This window comes from Dendrobates tinctorius, unplaced genomic scaffold (genome assembly GCF_039654945.1).
Source record: "Dendrobates tinctorius isolate UK_male_01 unplaced genomic scaffold, ASM3965494v1 ptg000015l, whole genome shotgun sequence".
NCBI classification, from domain to species: Eukaryota; Metazoa; Chordata; class Amphibia; order Anura; family Dendrobatidae; genus Dendrobates; species Dendrobates tinctorius.
The window spans coordinates 20,522,802-20,542,176 of NW_027361683.1; the positions used below are offsets into that span (position 1 = coordinate 20,522,802).

General features: G+C 41.2%; 1 protein-coding gene across 1 annotated transcript in view; it reads right to left on the minus strand.

Moving 5' to 3' along the window:
• Positions 1-19,375, minus strand: part of LOC141075680 (angiopoietin-2-like) — a 152,608-nt gene that overhangs the window by 53,867 nt on the left and 79,366 nt on the right. Inside the window, exons 4-5 of the mRNA XM_073562789.1 lie at positions 17,378-17,610; positions 13,109-13,233 (exon numbers count right to left, since the gene is read on the minus strand). Of these exons, the coding sequence (XP_073418890.1) occupies positions 13,109-13,233; positions 17,378-17,610 (358 nt within the window). The remainder of the gene's footprint in view (positions 1-13,108; positions 13,234-17,377; positions 17,611-19,375) is intronic.

Sequence of the window (19,375 nt, forward strand, 5' to 3'; positions counted from 1 at the left end):
TAACTACTTGCTCTTTATCTTCCTACTTCTACTGATCTCAGGGGACATCTCCCCCAACCCTGGTCCACCATCCCCCTAACCCACCTCACATCGAAATCTTACTAACCTTGTTAATATTACTTGCACTCCCTCATCTTCTCCTTTTAATTGTGCCCTCTGGAATCCATGGTCTGTATGTAACAAACTTCCTTTCCTGCACAATTACTTTCGGAACAACTCATACCTACCCTCCATTAACCCTCATACACTTGCAGACTCCCTACACTCATCATTGTCCCCAATCTTCTCTTTTTCCTGTCCTGATCTGGCTGTACATCACTACAATGACACTCTTAGAAGCACCCTTGACCAAGTAGCTCCCCCCACCCTCAGAACCACCAAGCACAGAGTAAAACAGCCCTGGCTCACATCGTAAACCCGATTTATCCAGCAATGCTCTAGGTGTGCTGAACGCTAATGGAGGAAACTTCACACATTAGAACACTTCATCTGCTTCAAGTTTATGCTAAGAACCTATATTTCTGCCCTTCACCTCTCCAAACAGACCTACTTCACCACCCTGATCTCCTCACTATCCAACAACCCCAAGAAACTTTGTCACCTTTCACTCCTTCCTCAGGCCGAAAGCACAAGCCCCTATCACAGACATTTGTGCTGACGACCTGGCCTCTCACTTCATACAGAAAATAGACAATATCCGTCAGGAAATCTGCTCCCAGCCCCCAAGGGCAGTGACTCCCATGCCTCCCTGCATTTCCCCTGGCTCACTCTCCACATTCGATCCCATCACAGAAGTCTCCAGGCTCATCTCCTCCAGTCTCTCTCTCCAGTCGTCACAACTCACCTAACTACAATCTATAATCTCGCCCTTTCCTCTGGCATTTTCCCCTCCTCTTTCAAACATTCTATCATTACTTCATTATTAAAGAAACCCGCTCTTGACCCATCCTGCACAAACAACTACCGACCAGTCTCCAATCTCCCCTTCATTTCTAAACTCATACCTGGCCTACTCCCGCCTTACCCATTACCTCTCCACTCACTCACTCACTCACTCCTAGACCCTTCACAGTCCGTTTTCCACCCCCTACATTCGACATAAACAGCACTCATCAATGTGACCAACGACCTTCTGACAGCAAAATGTAACGGTGACCACTCTCTGCTCATTCTTCTCGACCTTTCTGTTGCTTTTGACAATGTTGACCACCACCTCTTACTCTCTAGGCTCCAGTCACTAGGCATTAAGGACACTGCTCTCTCCTGGTTCTCTTCCTATCTTTCGGACTGCTCCTTCAGTGTTCTGTTCACTGGCTCTACGTCATCTTCTCTTCCTCTCACTGTTGGGGTACCTCAGGGCTCAGTCCTTGGACCCCTTCTCTTCTCTGTCTACACGGTCCCAATTGGACAGACCATCAGCAGATTTGGCTTTCAGTAGCATCTTTATGCTGATGACACACAACTATACACATCATCCCCCGACTTTACCCCCACTGTACTACAGAGTGGCAGTGACTGTCCAATTCAAAGTACTTGTTCTCCCCCACAAAGCTCTCCACAGTGCAGCACTCCCTTACATCTCCTCCCTCATTTCTGTCTATCGGCCTAGCCGATCACTGCGCTCTGCAAACGACTTTCGACTCTGCACTAATCCATACCTCCCACTCCAGTCTCCAATACTTCTCCCACGTTGTGCCAGTCCTCTGGAATGCTCTACCCCAAGAAATTAGGACCAGCCACAACTTACACAGTTTTAGGCGCTCCCTCAAAACACATTTGTTCAGAGCAGCCTATCATGTTCCCTAATCAAAGTCATTTTATGTGAAAGTGTGCGTGTGTAGCCCATTCACTATCTCTATCTATCCCCAACCCCCTCAAGATGGCTGGACCATCATTGTAAATACATCATTGTACATACACACCTGTACTTTGTATCTCCCCCACCTCATTGTAGATGTAGTAGATGTATGCTCTCACTAGCAGGGTTGTTTTATTTTGCTTTAATCATTATATTATTGTTAACGTTGTTACTTATGACTGTTGTGTATGAAACTGTTTAACTGTAAAGCGCTGCGGAATATGTTGGCGCTATATAAATAAATATTATCATTATTATTATTATATAAGGACCAAAGCTGGAGTAAAGAACACCAACTTGCACCTGTTCAGAGTTGCATGCTTTTTGTTTGTTGGGACCCTAAAAGTCCATATTATATGCTGCAAGATTTGGAGGCGATAGATCGGGAAGAGGAGATGGAGCAGGTAGACGTGGAGAAGAACATAGGCACAATAGTAGGATATGCCAGCTCACTGTTTTAGCAAACTCAGTGCCCAGAAGAAAATATCAATAAATAATGGAAAACATTTTTTGGCGCACAAAACAGAATAATCTTAAACGTGGTAGTTTGTTTTTCAGTCGTAGAAATATTCTAATGTTTAGGCCTATTTGGGACTTTGTCAAGTTTTATCTGCATAGTGATAAAGATATCAATAAAACTAGTAGTATCAACCACTAAAAAACACCAAAATGATAAAATACATCAAAGTAAGTATTTACAGATTATTTGTATAAGAGCCAAAGGGATACATACAAAAGTTCCCATGTTTGGGATCTTTTTGCTATAACACTGGGAATAAATGCAGCCACTGCAGAGTTCTCCAAGTGGTCCCGTGAGACAAATCTTGTCTCACGGGAATATGCTGTGCCAAGCTGCAGCTGTGACTTTCTCTGTGGGCCCTCAATAAAGCGGCAGTGTTTTGATTGGCCTGTGTGATAGAGGAGAAAAAGCAAACTCCCACAGAGAAGATAGGTGGTATACACCCAGTTAGTTGAAAGATCAGTTTGCATATTTGGAACTCTTTATTAAATAACAAGGGAAATGAGGGGCACAAAAAAATGTACCAAAATTAGTGGAGCAATATCAATTGTAAGATGCACCCAATTTAAATGAAAATAATCCACTGAAAACGTCCTCTATAAACGCCAAATACTTTTTACATTTAAAAGTGTTCAAATTTTCTTTAGTTTATTTGATAATATATCTTTTTAGTGAGCAGAGATCCAGTTTTCTGATTCAGAGTTGCAAATCCTCTTTATAACTGTAGAAAATTCCTACTTTAATCCTGCCATCTCCCTTGAGTGCCAATATACTGTAGTATTTGGCATTGACGTCTTACATCACTAGTCATAAATCTTCATTTATATGTGTGTTAAGGAGCCAGTACTTGAGGCACAGCTACAGCTTTTTATTGCATTTAGACACCCGTTTTTATCAATGATGCTGGGCAGGTGCTCATATACTCTGCATGTAAGATTCTAATTTTCTTGTAAGCTATACTGATTACCTAGGAAAAAGAGGTACATAGCATGTGTCTGTCCAGGTGTAATCTGTTAGTGTGAAAACTGTCATAATCATTGATCAATAGGGGCTGGTTTATGTAAAAGGTTCATGTGGCTCCTATTTTCTGTTTGGTTTGTGAAATGTTCTGCATATGTGGAATGCATGATGTTTTAAGAGCCCCTAAATAGCATTCTTTGGGTATTATGGCATTTTTTGGGATGTGCTCTTTTCTCTTGTCAAATAAAATGTTCTGTCCTTTAGGTTCTTAAGTAGTTCGTTGGCTTTTGCAGAAGGGCATAACTTTATCTGTCATAGAGGATGTACATTTCATTCCTACTAATAGTACGTAAGCATGGTATTTATTTGTGTCAGTGATGGGTCAGTAATGCACAAGGAAGGCAATGTAATTGATACAATATAACAGCTATGGCTCACACTTTTTTACCTAGCTGGTATTAAGAACTTAATAATATCATAAATCTAAATATACCATCTAAATGTATTTGGGCAGCTGTTTGCACCCATAACTATACCGTACTGTTAGCACATGCTGCCCCAGTGTCCATATGGAATATATTGAATTCCTTATTTGACAATCATGACACACAGGAAATTCATTTATACTGTGTTATTTGTCTGATGATTTTGTGTTTTCAAGTAATGTGATATTCAAATAAATAAACAACATTGATTAAATTATTGAGCTTATCGGTAGAAGTAATAGTATCATTTATTTGGCTGCTCAGATACAGCTTTTACAGCTGTAATCAAAAAAATTGATTTCCAAAAACTATATGTAAGGTTTAATTTAATTTAACTGAAGAGCATCTTTAAGGGTTAGTTCCCCCGAAAAAAGTTATCCGCTATCCAAAGTCACGTCATCAATATAAAAGAAGTATACAATCCCTTTAACACCTTCACCCCCGAGCCTGTTTTCACCTTCCTGACCAGACCAATTTTTACAATTCTGAGCACTGTTAGTTTATGAGGTCATAACTCTGGAATGCTTCAACGGATCCCACTGATTCTGAGAAAGTTTTCTTGTTACATATTGTACTTCATGATAGTGGTAAAATTTCTTAAATATGACTTGCGTTTATTTGTGAAAACAACGGAAATTTGGCGAAAATGTTGCAATTTTCAAAATGTAAACTTTTATGCCCTTAAAGGGAATCTGTCACCAGTTTTTTGGCCTATCAACTAAAAATATCATCTAATAGATTGTGAGCTATACATTTCCCAACTACTTGTAAACCCCCCCGACTCCCCATGAATCTCCCATAAAACCTTTTATATTGCTCCCGCGCTGTATGTAAATATCCTCGGTCCGCTCCGATGGGCATTGGTTCTCATCCCTCTCTCCACCCACTAATGCTTTTCGGCTTTGCCCACAGTTTGGCAAAGCATACAGTTTTCCAGTCCATCCGGTTTATTTAGACACAGCATAAACCGCATAAAGTACAGTCCATTTCGTTACATCCACGAAACATGTTATGACCACCAGTCTGTTCCACTAGCAGATACACCTGTCTGCCTTTCCTACAACCCCCTTGTCCGACGTTACCTTCCAGGAGCTCTGCTCCGCACGCTGACTCCTAGTCCGTCCTGACTTCCAGGGAAGCTGCCTTACTGGCACCATTGACTCATACTATGATTTGCTCGACAAGCTCAAACCTGTCAGTTCCAGACCCTCAGAAGGACGGTGTCTTCCCCCAATTCAGATAGCCATCATGGACTCTGCAGGCACATGACCTCCTCCATGTGCTTCCAGGAAAACCTGTCCTTTTCAAGGACCTTCTAACACAGAGACCATGTGACCAAACAACAGTCTCATTATATCTCATGAGACACACCCATTATTGGGAGTTAGGTGTTTAACCAGACCTGCCCAACTCTCCAGTTAACCTGCAAGCTCAGCCCTCATAAACTAAACAAGGCTCGTGGAACTACAAGTCACTGTCTCACAGAACATTTTACATAACATTTATGATCACATTTATCCGGCACTCTATGCTGAGCACTTACGTTGGGGTTTCCATCTAAATCTCCAAGTGACGTGACAGATGAAACTCCCAATTGATCCATTCACTATAATGAGGCAGCAGAATTATTCTGGACTCAGTCTGGCTTCTGTTCAACGGTGTCCTTTTCAGAAGTACAAAAAACTGTGTCCGATGGCACTTTTATGCAATCCTAATGAGGCGGAAAAAGCCATATTATAGGTCCTATGGCATCTACAGTCATAGAATCATAGAATCGTAGAGTTGGAAGGGACCTCCTGGGCCATCTGGTCCAACCCCCTGCTCAAAGCAGGATTCACTAAATCATCCCAGTCAGATGTCTGTCCAGCCTCTGTTTGAAGACTTCCATTGATGGAGAACTCACCACTTCTCGTGGCAGCTTGTTCCACTCATTGATCACTCTAACTGTCAAAAAGTTTTTTCTAATATCTAATCTGTGTCTCCTCCCATTCAGTTTCATCCCATTGCTTCTAGTCTTTCCTTGTGCAAATGAGAATAAAGTTGATCCTTCTACAATGTGACAGCCCTTTAGATATTTGTAGACAGCTATTAAGTCTCCTCTCAATCTTCTCTTTTGCAAACTAAACAATCCCAAATCCTGCAACCTTTCCTCATAAGACAGGGTTTGCAGACCGGTCACGATTCTGGTTGCTCTTTTCTGAACTTGCTCCAGTTTGTTGATGTCTTCTTTAAAATATGGTGCCCAAAACTGGACACAATATTCCAGATGAGGTCTGACCAAAGAGGAGTAGAGGGAAATAATGACTTCACGTGATCTAGACTGTATGCTTCTGTTAATACATCCTAGAATTGCATTTGCTTTTTTTGCTGCTGCATCACACTGTTGACTCATATTCAGTCTGTGATCTATTAGTATACCCAAGTCTTTTTCACATGTGCTGTTGCTTAGGCCTATTCCTCCCATTCTGTATATGCTTTTTTCATTTTTATTGCCCAGATGTAGTACTTTGCATTTTTCCCTGTTAAAAACCATTCTGTTAGTTGCTGCCCACTTCTCCAGTTTATTTATATCTTTTTGAATCCTCTCTCTCTCTCTTCTCTAGTATTAGCTATCCCTCCTAGCTTTGTGTCATGAGCAAATTTAATCAGTTTACCCGCAATTCCTTCATCTAAATCATTGATAAAGATGTTGAACAATACAGGGCCCAGGACAGAGCCCTGTGGTACCCCACTTGAGAAATTCTTCCAACTGGATGTGCAGCCATTTACGACCACTCTTTGGGTCCGATCACTAAGCCAGTTATGAATCCACCTAACAGTTGCCTTGTCCAATCCATACTTAGTCATTTTTTCAATAAGGATTGTATGAGATATTTTGTCAAATGCTTTGCTGAAGTCAAGATATACTATATCTACAGCATTTCCTTGATCCACCCAATCAGTGATTCCGTCATAGAAGGAAATTAAGTTAGTCTCGCATGACTTACTAGTTACAAACCCATGCTGACTCTGTTTAATCACTTCATTCTTATCCAGGTACTGACATACATGTTGTTTAATAATTTGTTCAAAGATCTTTCCTGGTATAGAAGTCAGACTCACCGGCCTATAGTTGCCTGGGTCCACCTTCTTCCCCTTTTTGAAGATAGGATCAACATTTGCTCTTCTCCAGTCTTCTGGGACTTCTCCTGTTCTCCAAGAATTTTCAAAGATTATGGAGAGGGGTTCAAAAATTTCTTCTGCTATCTCCTTCAGTACTCTGGGGTGTAATTCATCTGGACCTGGAGACTTGAATTCATTTAGGTTAGCTAAGTGTTTCCTCACTATCTTTCTGTTTATAGATATCCTGGATTCTTCTATTCCCTTAATAGGACAGTGAAGAACAGTTGATGTTACATTTCCTTTCTGAGAGAAAACAGATGCAAAATAGGAATTTAAAAGTTCGGCCTTCTCAACATCCTGTCTTACCATTTCATCATTTTCATCCTGTAAAAATCCTATAGCATCTTTGACTTTTCTTTTACTTTTGACATATCCCCAAAATCCTTTATTATTGCTATTGACATCTCTTGCAAGCCTCAATTCATTGTCAGCTTTACTAATCTGATTTGTGCCCTGCAAGTTCTGCAGACAGCATTATATTCTTTAGATATGCCTCCCTCTTTCCATTTTATAAACATTTTTTTCTTCCTTTTTAGCATGTGCTTAAGTTCTGTGTTCATCCATCCTGGCTTCCTTAAATGCTTCCTATTCTTCCCTCTTTTCGGAATTGTTAACAATTGTGCTTTGAGAATTTCATTTTTCAAGATTTCCCATCCTTCCTGGACATTTTTGTCTTTAAGGATATCCAGCCATTGGATCCCTCCAATTCTCTTTCTGAATCCCTTAAAATCTGCCTTTCTGAAATCTAACCTTGACATCTGAGTCTTCACAGGTCTTCCTCCTCTAGTTATCCAAAATTCTAAAATAGCATGGTCGTGACCTCCTAGGGTCCCAGCCACTTTTACCTCCTCAACCATTTCCTCCCTGTTTATAAGGATTAGATCCAAGGTAGCAGTTCCCCTTGTTTTCTCCCCTACCTTTTGGAAGATAAAGTTGTCAGCAAGAGAGGATAAGAATTTCCTTGACTTGTTAGTTTTGCCTGAGAGAGATCTGGATAGTTGAAATCTCCCATGACAACTATGTCATATTTTTGGGAGAACTTGGCCATTTGATGCATAAAGAGTTCATCTATATCTTCAGCTTGCACAGGCGGCCTGTAGTAAATGCCTACAATGGTGTCCTTTCCATTGTTCTGTCCTTGTATTCTTACCCAAACAGTTTCCACAGAACTCCCAGTCTCTGAAGCTTCAATCTCTGTGCAGATATACGCGTTTCTAACATACAATGCAACACCTCCTCCTCGTTTATCAAGTCTGTTTCTTGCAAATAAGTTATATCCTTCTAGTCTTGTATTCCAATCATGTGTATTGTCCCACCAAGTTTCAGTGATTCCAATGACATCATATTTCTTTTCCTGTGTTAGTAGTTCCAATTCTCCTTGTTTGTTGCCCATGCTTTGTGCATTAGTATAGAAGCATTTTAGTTTGTGATTGGTTTCTCTTTCTCCAATATTTTTATTAATTAGATTCTTTTGTCTTTGTTCTTCCTTTCCACTTCTAATAGCAGAGTTCTCAATAGCATTTGTCAGGTCTATGGCTTTTTCTGGTCTTTTGCTTCCCTTCCCATGTTGTGCTAGTTTAAAGCTCTCCTTACAATTGTAGCAAGACGACTTCCAAATACATGTTTTCCAGTCTGCACCCCATCTCTAGCAAGTAGTCCATCGTAAAGGTAATTCACTCCGTGATCCAGAAATCCAAATTGTTGCTGACGGCACCATCGACGTAGCCAGTTGTTCACCTGCAGAATCTTATTCCACCTCCTTGTTCCATGGCCATCCACTGGGAGGATGGAAGAGAAGACCACCTGCGCTCCCAGTTCTTTCACTTTCTTGCCTAAGTCTTCAAAGTCTCTGCAGATGGTTTCCAGGTCGTTTCTTGCGGTGTCGTTTGTCCCCACATGTAGTAGCAGGAATGGGTAGTCATCTGTAGGTCTGAAGAGTCCTGATATCCTGTCAGACACATCTTTAATTTTTACACCTGGAAGACAGCACATTTCTCTTGAAGTTATATCCAGTCTGCAGATAGCGGCCTCTGTTCCTCTCAACAGGGAATCCCCCATGACCACCACTCTCCGTTTCTTCTTCACAACATTTTTCTTTCTCCATCCAGGAGGACTCTGAAGGCTTACAAGGTTGCTGTTTGTGGGCAAAGTCTTATCCTGATGTATTTCTTCATTGTTTTCCTGCGTGAGAGCCTGGTACTGGTTCCTGAGAAGTATGGGTGCTGACTGCCTCCTGATCCTCCTGCTTCTCTGGGTCACATGTCTCCATTCCTCTCTTTCTTCAGGTGCACTTCGAATTTCTTCTCTTTCTGTAACATGAAGAGATAATTCTGCTCTGTCTAAGAACTCTTCACCTTCCTTAATGATCTTCAATGTAGCTAACCTCTCTTCGAGACTTTGCAACTTTTCCTCCAACAGGGACACAAGCTTGCATTTGTGGCATGTGAAGTTTGGCTTTTCCACTGGCAAGTCTGTGAACATGTAGCAAGAAAGGCAGCTCACCAAATGGCTCCTGGCCTCTTCCATATTGAGATTTCTTAAAAACAAAATTCGGCACGCAGCTTTCCGATTTCCTCTTTTCAGCTGCAACAGCCAAAACCCAGTGATCATTGAGCTCGCGGAGACTCTTCACTTACCCCAGAAGGCACTGGGAATATGCAAATGATCTCCTCAAGACTCTTTCCCTGGTTTTCCGATTTCCTCTTTTCAGCTGCAACAGCCAAAACCCAGTGATCATTGAGCTCGCGGAGACTCTTCACTTATCCCAGAAGGCACTGGGAATATGCAAATGATATCCTCAAGACTGTTCCCCTGCCTCATTATAGGGAATCTTCCACCGGGGGTTCTGTCTGAATTGCGTATTTCAGAGATTTAAACGAAAACCTGATATAAGCACTCATCGGTGAGCACAGGATAATTGTGTGCCGAGCCTTACTGTGATCTTTAGGCTAAGTGCACACGTACCGGAACTCTCGCGGAAATTACCGCGAGAATTCCGGAATTCCATTCCACGGGAAAATCGCATTTTAAATTCCCGCGATTTTCCCGCAGAAAAACTAGCATTTTGCAAGCGTAATTAGCTTGCAAAATGCTAGCGTTTTCCAAGTGATCTGTAGCATCGCTTGGAGAACTGATTGACAGGTTGGTCACACTCGTCAAACATAGTGTTTGACAAGAGTGACCAACTTTTTACTACTGAGGCCGCCTATGCAGCATCAGTAGCAAAAGATAGAATGTAAAAAAAAATAAAAAATGGTGTTATTCTTACCCTCCGACGTCCCGCGCAGCCGTTCCCAGTAATCCTTTGCGAAAATGCCCACAATGACGTCCGTTCTCGCGGGATCGTGATGTCTCGCGGTGATTCGCGATGACGTCGCGCGAATGACGGCGAGACTTCGCGATCCCGCGAGAACGGACGCCATCGCGGGCATTTTCGCAAAGGACTACTGGGAACGAGAGCGTGAAGAGAAGCGGGAAGACTGCGCGGGACGTCGGAGGGTGAGAATAACAATATTTTTTATTTTTAAATTCTATTTTTTACAGGGATATGGTACCCAAAGCCCGGAGGACAGTCTCCTCTCTTCCAGACTGTGGGTACCATCCGCAATTGTTCTGCTTACTTTCCGCATGGTGTGCACAGCCACATGCGGGAAGTAAGCGGAACAATGCATTCCTATGGGTGCGGGATCGCCGCGATTCCGTAAATTAATGAGCATGCTGCGGTTTTTACCGTGAAGCGATTCCGCCGCGGTAAAAACCGCAGCATTAGCACAGCATTGCGGAATCCCATAGGAATGCATGGGATGCTTATTTTTCGCGTTTTCGTGGCAAAATCGCGCGGTTAAAACCGCCGCGGAAACGCGAAAAAAACGCCACGTGTGAACTCAGCCTTAGGATGTAGTATGTAAAAATCAACAGCATTGGAGGGGTTAAATGCCCGTGATCGATGCTAGCGCCGATCGTGGGCACTGCTGCAGGGTGTCAGCTCTCACACAGAGCTGACACCCGCACCCGATCGCAGCAGCGCTCAGCGTGAGGCCTCACGATCGGTATGCCTTACCTATACTGCAGTTTGCAGGAACGCAGCTCCCGCAGAGCAGTACATTTACAGCACATGTTGGGAAGGGGTTAAGCTTTCAACGCATCCAATTTGTTTATCATAATATAGGATTTCTCTAATACCTAAACTGCTAATACATTTTCTTTTTGAAATAGAAAAAACAAACATTTTTAAATAAGGCCATATGCACAATTTCAGTATTTGGTCAGTATTTTACCTCAGTATTTGTAAGCCAAAACCAGGAATGGAACAATCAGAGGAAAAGTGTAATAGAAACATGTCACCACTTCTGTATTTACCAACATAGTAACATAGTAACATAGTTAGTATGGCCGAAAAAAGACAATAGTCCATCCAGTTCAGCCTATAAAATTCTGTCAGAATAAATCCCCAGATCTTCGTCCTTCTAAAGAACCTAACAATAACTGTAAGATACAATATTGTTACGCTCCAGGCCTCTCTTGAACCCTTCGACTGAGTTCGCCATCACCACCTCCTCAGGCAGGGAATTCCAGATTCTCACTGCCCTAACAGTAAAGAATTCTCTTCTATGTTGGTGGAAAAACCTTTTCTCCTCCAGACGCAGAGAATGCCCCCTTGTGACCGTCACCTTCCTTGGTATAAACAGATCCTCGGAGAGATATTTGTATTGTCCCCTTATCTACTTATATATACATGGTTATTAGATCGCCCCTCAGTCGTCTTTTTTCTAGACTAAATAATCCTAATTTTACTAATCTCTCTGGGTATTGTAGTTCCCCCATCCCCTTTATTAATTGCCCTCCTTTGTACCCGCTCTAGTTCCATTGTATCCTTCCTGAGCACCGGTGCTCAAAACTGTACACAATACTCCATGTGCGGTCTAACCAGAGATTTGTACAGAGGCAGTATAATGCTCTCATCATGTGTATCCAGACCTCTTTTAATGCACCCCATGATCCTGTTTGCCTTGGCAGCCGCTGCCTGGCACTGGCTGCTCCAGGTAAGTTTATCATTAACTAGGATTCCCAAGTCCTTCTCCATGTCAGATTTACCCAGTGGTTTACCGTTCAGTGTGTAATGGTGATATTGATTCCTTCTTCCCATGTATATAACCATACATTTATCAATGTTAAACTGCATCTGCCACCTTTCGGCCCAAGTTCCCAACTTATCCAGATCCGTCTGTAGCAGAATACTAACTTCTCTTGTATTGACTGCTTCACATAGTTTTGTATCATCTGCAAATATTGATATTTTACTGTGCAAACCTTCTACCAGATCTTTAATAAATATGTTGAAGAGAATAGGTCCCAACACCGACCCCTGCAGTACCCCACTGGTCACAGCGACCCAGTTAGAGAATATACCATTTATAACCACCCACTGCTTTCTATCACTAAGCCAGTTACTTACCCATTTACACACATTTTCCCCCAGACCCAGCATTCTCATTTTGTGTACCAACCTCTTGTGTGGCACGGTATCAAACGCATTGGAAAAATCAAGATATACCACATCCAATGACTCACCTTGGTCCAGTCTATAGCTTACCTCTTCATAAAAACTGATTAGATTGGTTTGACAGGAGCGATTCCTCATAAACCCATGCTGATGTGGAGTTAAACAGTTATTCTCATTGAGATACCAAGCACTTCTGCTTTTGGCTTATACATACTGATGTAAATTACTGACGGCGTGAACTTGGCTTAAGGTAAGTTCTATCTGTGAAAATCACTGAAAGATAACCTACATGAAACACGGACGTCGGAATGAGGCCTGATGGAAATAAACCTTCTAGAGTTTGCAGAAAGAACCTGCCTTCATTATGGTGGAAGATGCATTAATGTTTGTTTCTGAATCGAAATTATACTATTTTTTTTTTAGACATTGCTAATTTTCAAGCAAAACATTTTAAGTTTATATATTTCATTAAACTCCTCAACTTCTATTTGTATATTCTTTACAGCCTGAAATATGTATACCGTACTTTTAATTGTTCATCCAAACATATGTCAGCTCTGTATTCACAAGCAACAAGCACTGTATAGGCCATTATAGATATGCGCCTATTTACTACTGACCTTAGTCGATGCTGTGGAGTTTGGGAAGTGCAAGGAGTATACGCCACTTGATGTTAGACCAGCTCTATAAGCATTTGCACAGTCTTGAAAATTCAGCTGTTTCTCTTCTGGTAAGACTGAAATATCTGGAAATCCAAAATGTTTGTTATTATTAGTAGATTCTTTAAACTTTACAATTCACTGTATAATGGTGTGGTCATAGGACAGCTTTATATTTAAGGAGATTTCACTAAGACCATTTACACAATTAGGTCGGGATCTCACATGCGAGAAACTCGGATGACTTTCGCATCTTAATACCCTGCACTGCCGCCGGCACTCGGGGGCAGAGTGTGAGGCTGCTTGTATTTCTATGCAGCCGCGCGCTCCGCTCCCGAGTGCCGGCGGCAGTGCCGGGTATTAAGATGCGAGGCTCGTCCGAGTTTCTCGCATGTGTGATGCCGGCCTAAGAAAAAATCTACTTTATAATAGTTTGAGAGCAACCACTGTTTAAAGGGAACCTGATTGTAGGATTTTCCCCTGCGATGCATCAGGAACACTTTATATACCTCCTGATACCATATTTAATGTTCCCAGTGTTATGACTAAATAATACATGTGTGTATTTAAAAATTATTTAAATCCCCCTGCCTGCGAGTAGCATTCAAGTTCAGGACTGCTGTCAGTCATTACTAAATTCACTGGGTCCCTCTGGGATCCCTGTTTTCTTTTTGCTCCACTTGAATGTCAATCATACCACAGTGGAAGTGATCCCAGTGTGCTTTAACAATGATTGACAATAGTCCCAGAAAAGACCACTACCTTCAGGCACGGAAAGACGGGCACATTTAATGCAAATTTTAAACACACACTTGTAGCATTTAGGTATAAGGGTGCTTTCACATTGCGTTCCAGCACCCGTTTGGTGGCCCTGTCAGGGCTTATGTCTGGACCACAAACAAAACGTGATTGGGAAGTATGTGCCAACTAAAATGGTGCATAATAGTCTATAGCTCCGTTGGCGCATACGTCCGAATCCCGCTTTGTATGGGGTCCAGACGTAAGCCTCCATGGGGCCACCAAACTGGTGGGGGAACACAATGTGAAGACACTTTAATGCAAGGATCATTATATTGGAAGGCTGATAAAACACTCCTAATACCTCCTGGGGGTAAATTCATCAGTTTCCCTTTGAATTATGGTTATATGTTGTTAACCCCTTCACCCCCAACCTGTTTTCACCTCCCTGCCCAGGCCAATTTTTACAATTCTGACCACTGTCACTTTAAAAGGTTACAACTTTGGAACACTTCCACGGATCCCGCTGACTCTGGGATTGTTTTCTCATGACATATTGTGCGTCGTGTTAGTGGTAAAACTTGTTCGATATTTTTTGCATTTATTTATATATACGGCACATGTCAAGAAGGGGTTAACCACAGAAACAGACTTAAAATTTTTATTAAAGACTTTAAAATCAATGGCCTATTCTTAGTACAGGGAATCAATATTTAATCTGTAAGGATCCAGCTTTTTACGTTTTAATTGTTCATATGGCACAGCTCTGTATGTTTAGTAGTGGTTGTTCTTGGTATTCCAGCTCAGTCCTCTTCATTTGAATGGAATGAAACTGTATGGGATGCAACACTCACTGAAAGGCTGGAGTCACACTTAACGTATAAAAAATTGGTCCGATTTTCACGGACGAGAATCGCATCAATGTTTCGTGAACAGTTTTTTATGTAATCCGTTTGCAATGCGAGGATGCGATTTCCTTGCATCTAAGTATCCGTGTGACATCCGTATGGCATCCGTACTGCGAGATTTTGTCACAGCCTTGCAAAATGGACATATAACAGTTTCTTGGTCTGAAATTAATTAAAATCAAAGTCAGCAACCCTATTTATTGGCTCTACAACAGGTGCAGGTGACACCCTCCAATCTTTGCATTAGAGTCCATGCTTGTGTTGTGGTATTTCTGCTTTGTGTCAAACATTTCAGACAGGCTTTCTTTCAACACTACTGAGCGGGTTCTTTTACACTGAGCTATGTCTCGATGTTTTGGGGAGCCATACCCAGTGATTGTGGATCGGAAGAGGCGGAGAAGAATGTGGGTACATCCGCCTTTGAGACATCAGTTGACTAAAGGGCATTTCCACCTTCTCTAAGTAGCCATCCTGACAAGTTCTACCAGTATTGTCGAATGAGCCTGCCCACATTTGACATTCTGATGGAGATAGTGCGCCCTGGGATCACCTTTAAGGACACCAAGATGCGCAAGTGTATTTCTGCAGAGGAGCGCCTTTTACTTACATTACGGTATGTATTCATCCTTTTTGTTGATGATGTATTCTCCTAGTTTTAAATTTAATGCTCTCAGCCATTCAATTTTTTTTTCCATGTTGTTTCATTATTTTTACTCCCACATTTGTCCTTTGACATCATATGCTGATTTTAATACAAGCAAAGGCCTTGCATGTTTTTTTTTTTTCTAGACAGAGCTTCTTAGCTATTGGGCCTAAACTTTAGGAATGACTAAACTTGTTTATAGCGACAAGGGTTTTAATTGTTTTTAATGTTGTATCTTCCCTTATAGATTCCTTTCCACTGGGCTTTGCTATGCATCACTGCATCTTGAGTTCTTAATTGGAAAATCCACCATGTCATGCATTGTACATTCTATGTGCTCGGAAATATGGTCCCGACTACATCAATCGGTCATGCCTGAGCCAAAAATGGAAAACTGGCTGCGTATAGCCCTTGGGTTTGAGGAAACGTGCCAGTTTCCCAACTGTATTGGCGCACTGGATGGCAAGCACTTTTGTGTGCGTAAGTCGCCAAACTCAGGGTACCAATATTTTAATTATAAACAGGTTCTTTCTATAGTGCTGCTGGTCCTGGTCAACAGTGCCTACAGGTTTATAATTGTAGATATTGGAGCCTGTGGAAGAACTGGAGACTCCAGAGTCTTCAATTCTTCCATTATGGGTTTACGCCTGTGCAATAATGATTTGGACATCCCATCTCTACATCAGCTACCAGGGTCCACTATGGAAGCGGTGCCTTATGTGTTGGTTGCAGATGAGGCCTTTCAACTAACAAGCAACCTCATGAGGCCCTATCCACATAGAGCCATGGACCACCAGCGCACAATATTTAATTTACGCTTATCCCGCACATGACGACTAGTGGAGTGTGCCTTTGGCATTCTTTGTGCCAAATGGCGGATCCTGCAGTCAGCCATTCAACTTAGTGAAGGAAATATGAATGAGGTTATTAACCCCTTAACGTTTCGTGGTAAGAAAACCCACCTTCCCTTACCACACACCACTTCCACCAAAAATGTCATAATATCTCGCAATTAAAATTTCAGGTCATGGAACAAATAGACATTTTTCAGCCCCAGTCAGATAGACTCGGGCTCCAGCCATTATAAAATAACCAGGTACTAGTTTTTGCAGTTCATCATTTAATTACACCATTTCAGACACTCATTTTTTTAACCTCTTGGTTTTCTTGGTGTACCAATTATTTGCATATCATGTTCTCATTTTTCAGCAGCATAGATGCCACTCCTGCTCAAGGATATCTATTACCCTAACTGTATCTCTTACAGGTATATCTTCTTCAGACATTCATATTTGTCATCATAGACATCTCTACTGCACTGATAAATACACTGTGATCACATAGATATCCTTTTATACTTATATTTATTTCACTGTAGCCTTGGGCTTTGATCCAAGCCTTTTCCGGTATTCAGAGCCTTTTTTCCTTAATTTTTGATCTCACCCTGATATATGGCACAGTTGATATCTGGAATCCTCTTCTACTGGAGTGAATTTCTGCGGTCACCATCCTTCACTATAAATTCTCACTTTTTACTTCTTTTGATTTGATTGTATTATATATACTGTATATATATGTCTGTTGTATTTTCTGACAAATTTCGTTTTGTTCTCTTGGTTACCTTTCTGCAAATTATAGTTTTTTCTAAAGAAACTAAAAAGACCTGTCTGATGAAGGTCCGCTGTTGGACCGAAAACGTTCATATGATATGAGTCTATTTTTGTCTGGATGCACAATACAGAAAATATTGCTTCTTCATTTTTGAGTGCCAAGTTTTTTTGTATATGTATATTACTCCACATGGTGCACATGAGCTTTTATGAACTGATATGCAGACAATACAATGCCTGTATTCTGCAAGATTCTTTTTTTGGAAATAAATAAGGTGATACCGATAATGTACAGAAATGTTTTGTAATAAATTATATTTCTTTTACTAACGGTTGTATTGTGAAACCAGGTTGGTAAGTTGTCCCACAGTCTCCATGATGTATGCCTGCTGTCTCTGCAGCATACTGTTGTTCTGCATTGCTTCACTGAGTTGTTCTCCAAGTTCACCAATTAGTTGACTCTGTTTGGAAAGTAACTCATCTACATGAAGTTTCTCAGCTCTCAAGACTTCTATTTCCTCTTGGTGTTTCTCCTCCATCTGCAAAACTTTATTCTCTAGAAAACTGAAAATACAGATATTGTATTGTGAATAGATATACAGTATTATACAGAAGTCTATCTGAGACTCATTACTGAAATTGCATAACTATGTTGTATGTCATTTGACTATATAAAGGACCAGTTGTGATGGATGAAGTATGGACAGGTGTCTAATGGAACACCCATGGCACACAGTTGAAAAGCTTATCTCAATGGTAGAATTGCGCCCAGGAGATTGTCAATTCTGCTCAGTTTTGCTGTTAACTTATTCATTATGTGAAGACAGACATCCTCATCAAGATTTAGTAACTAGAGATAAGTGAACCCTTCAAGGTTCAGTTCGGCTTGGTGAATGTCCCAATGTTCTCAAACATACCCGAATCCCATTAAATTCAATGGGAGGCAAAAGCAAATGCATAGACAACACCTTCACTGGGTCCAAAAAGCTGCCAAAACAGCTTAAAATAGGGGCAGACACCAGCAAAAGTGGCATCAAGTGACCCATCAATTATAATATAAATAAATAATTTAAAAATGTGGGTTCCCCTGTATTTTTGATAACCAGCCAGGCAAAGCTGACAGCTGCGGGCTGCAACCCTCAGCTGTCAGCTTCAGCAAGGCTGGTTATCATTGCTGCACTGTGAGACTTTTTCTCACTGTGCTAGTGGTGATCTCACCAAGGTCACGGTAGTTCCGCGGTCTGCCTGGGAATGCAGCCTCAGTGACTGGCAGAAACCTCAATAACAACTGCTAGTCACTGAGGCATGGATTACGGCATGGGACAGAACAATGGACAGGTGAGGGATATGGTTCTTATTTATTTTTATTTTATTACAGGAGACGAGGGTTTCAATAGAATGGGCGCTAGGTGAATATAACTATGTTTGTTATTTGTAAATAAAAAAGAAAAGTTTGTTTTGTTTTTATTTTAAATAAAGGACTTTATTTTGGCTGTCTATTTACAATATAACTAAAAGATTAGTAATGGATAGGCGTCTTATAGATGCACCATTTCTGGGATGGCTGCGGGCTGTTATTTTTAGGCTGGGGGGCAATATTCATGTTCTCTGACCCTGATCTGTCCCTACATGTCTATGGAGGTTGGCACCTTAAAATAATGCCATGCTGCCCCCATTCGATGTTGCTTACCCTGTACGACCTTAACAGCTCTTAGTATCGCTACAGTAGCAATTCCCTAAGGAATAAAGGAATCACACCCAAAACAATTGCAACCAATTTAAATTACAGCAAAGTGAATGAATTCAACAAAGACTATCACCAGCAGGAAACACTAGCAAGGGAAGGTACAGGTGCTTCTCACAAAATTAGAATATCATAAAAAGTTAATTTATTTCAGTTCTTCAATACAAAAAGTGAAACTCACATATTATATAGAGTTATTATAGAGTGATCTATTTCAAGTGTTTATTTCTGTTAATGTTGATGATTATGGCTTACAGCCAATGAAAACACAAAAGTCTTTATCTCAGTAAATTAGAATAGTTTCTAACACCAGCTTGAAAAATTATTTTAAAATCCGAAATGTTGGCCTACTGAAATGTATGTTCAGTAAATGCACTCAATACTTGGTCGGGACTCCTTTTGCATCAATTACTGCATCAATGCGGCGTGGCATGGAGGCAATCAGCCTGTGGCACTGCTGAGGTGTTATGGAAGCCCAGGTTGCTTTGATAGCAGCCTTCAGCTCGTCTGCTTTGTTGGGTTTGGTGTCTCTCATCCTCCTCTTGACAATACCTTATAGATTCTCTATGGGGTTAAGGTCAGGTG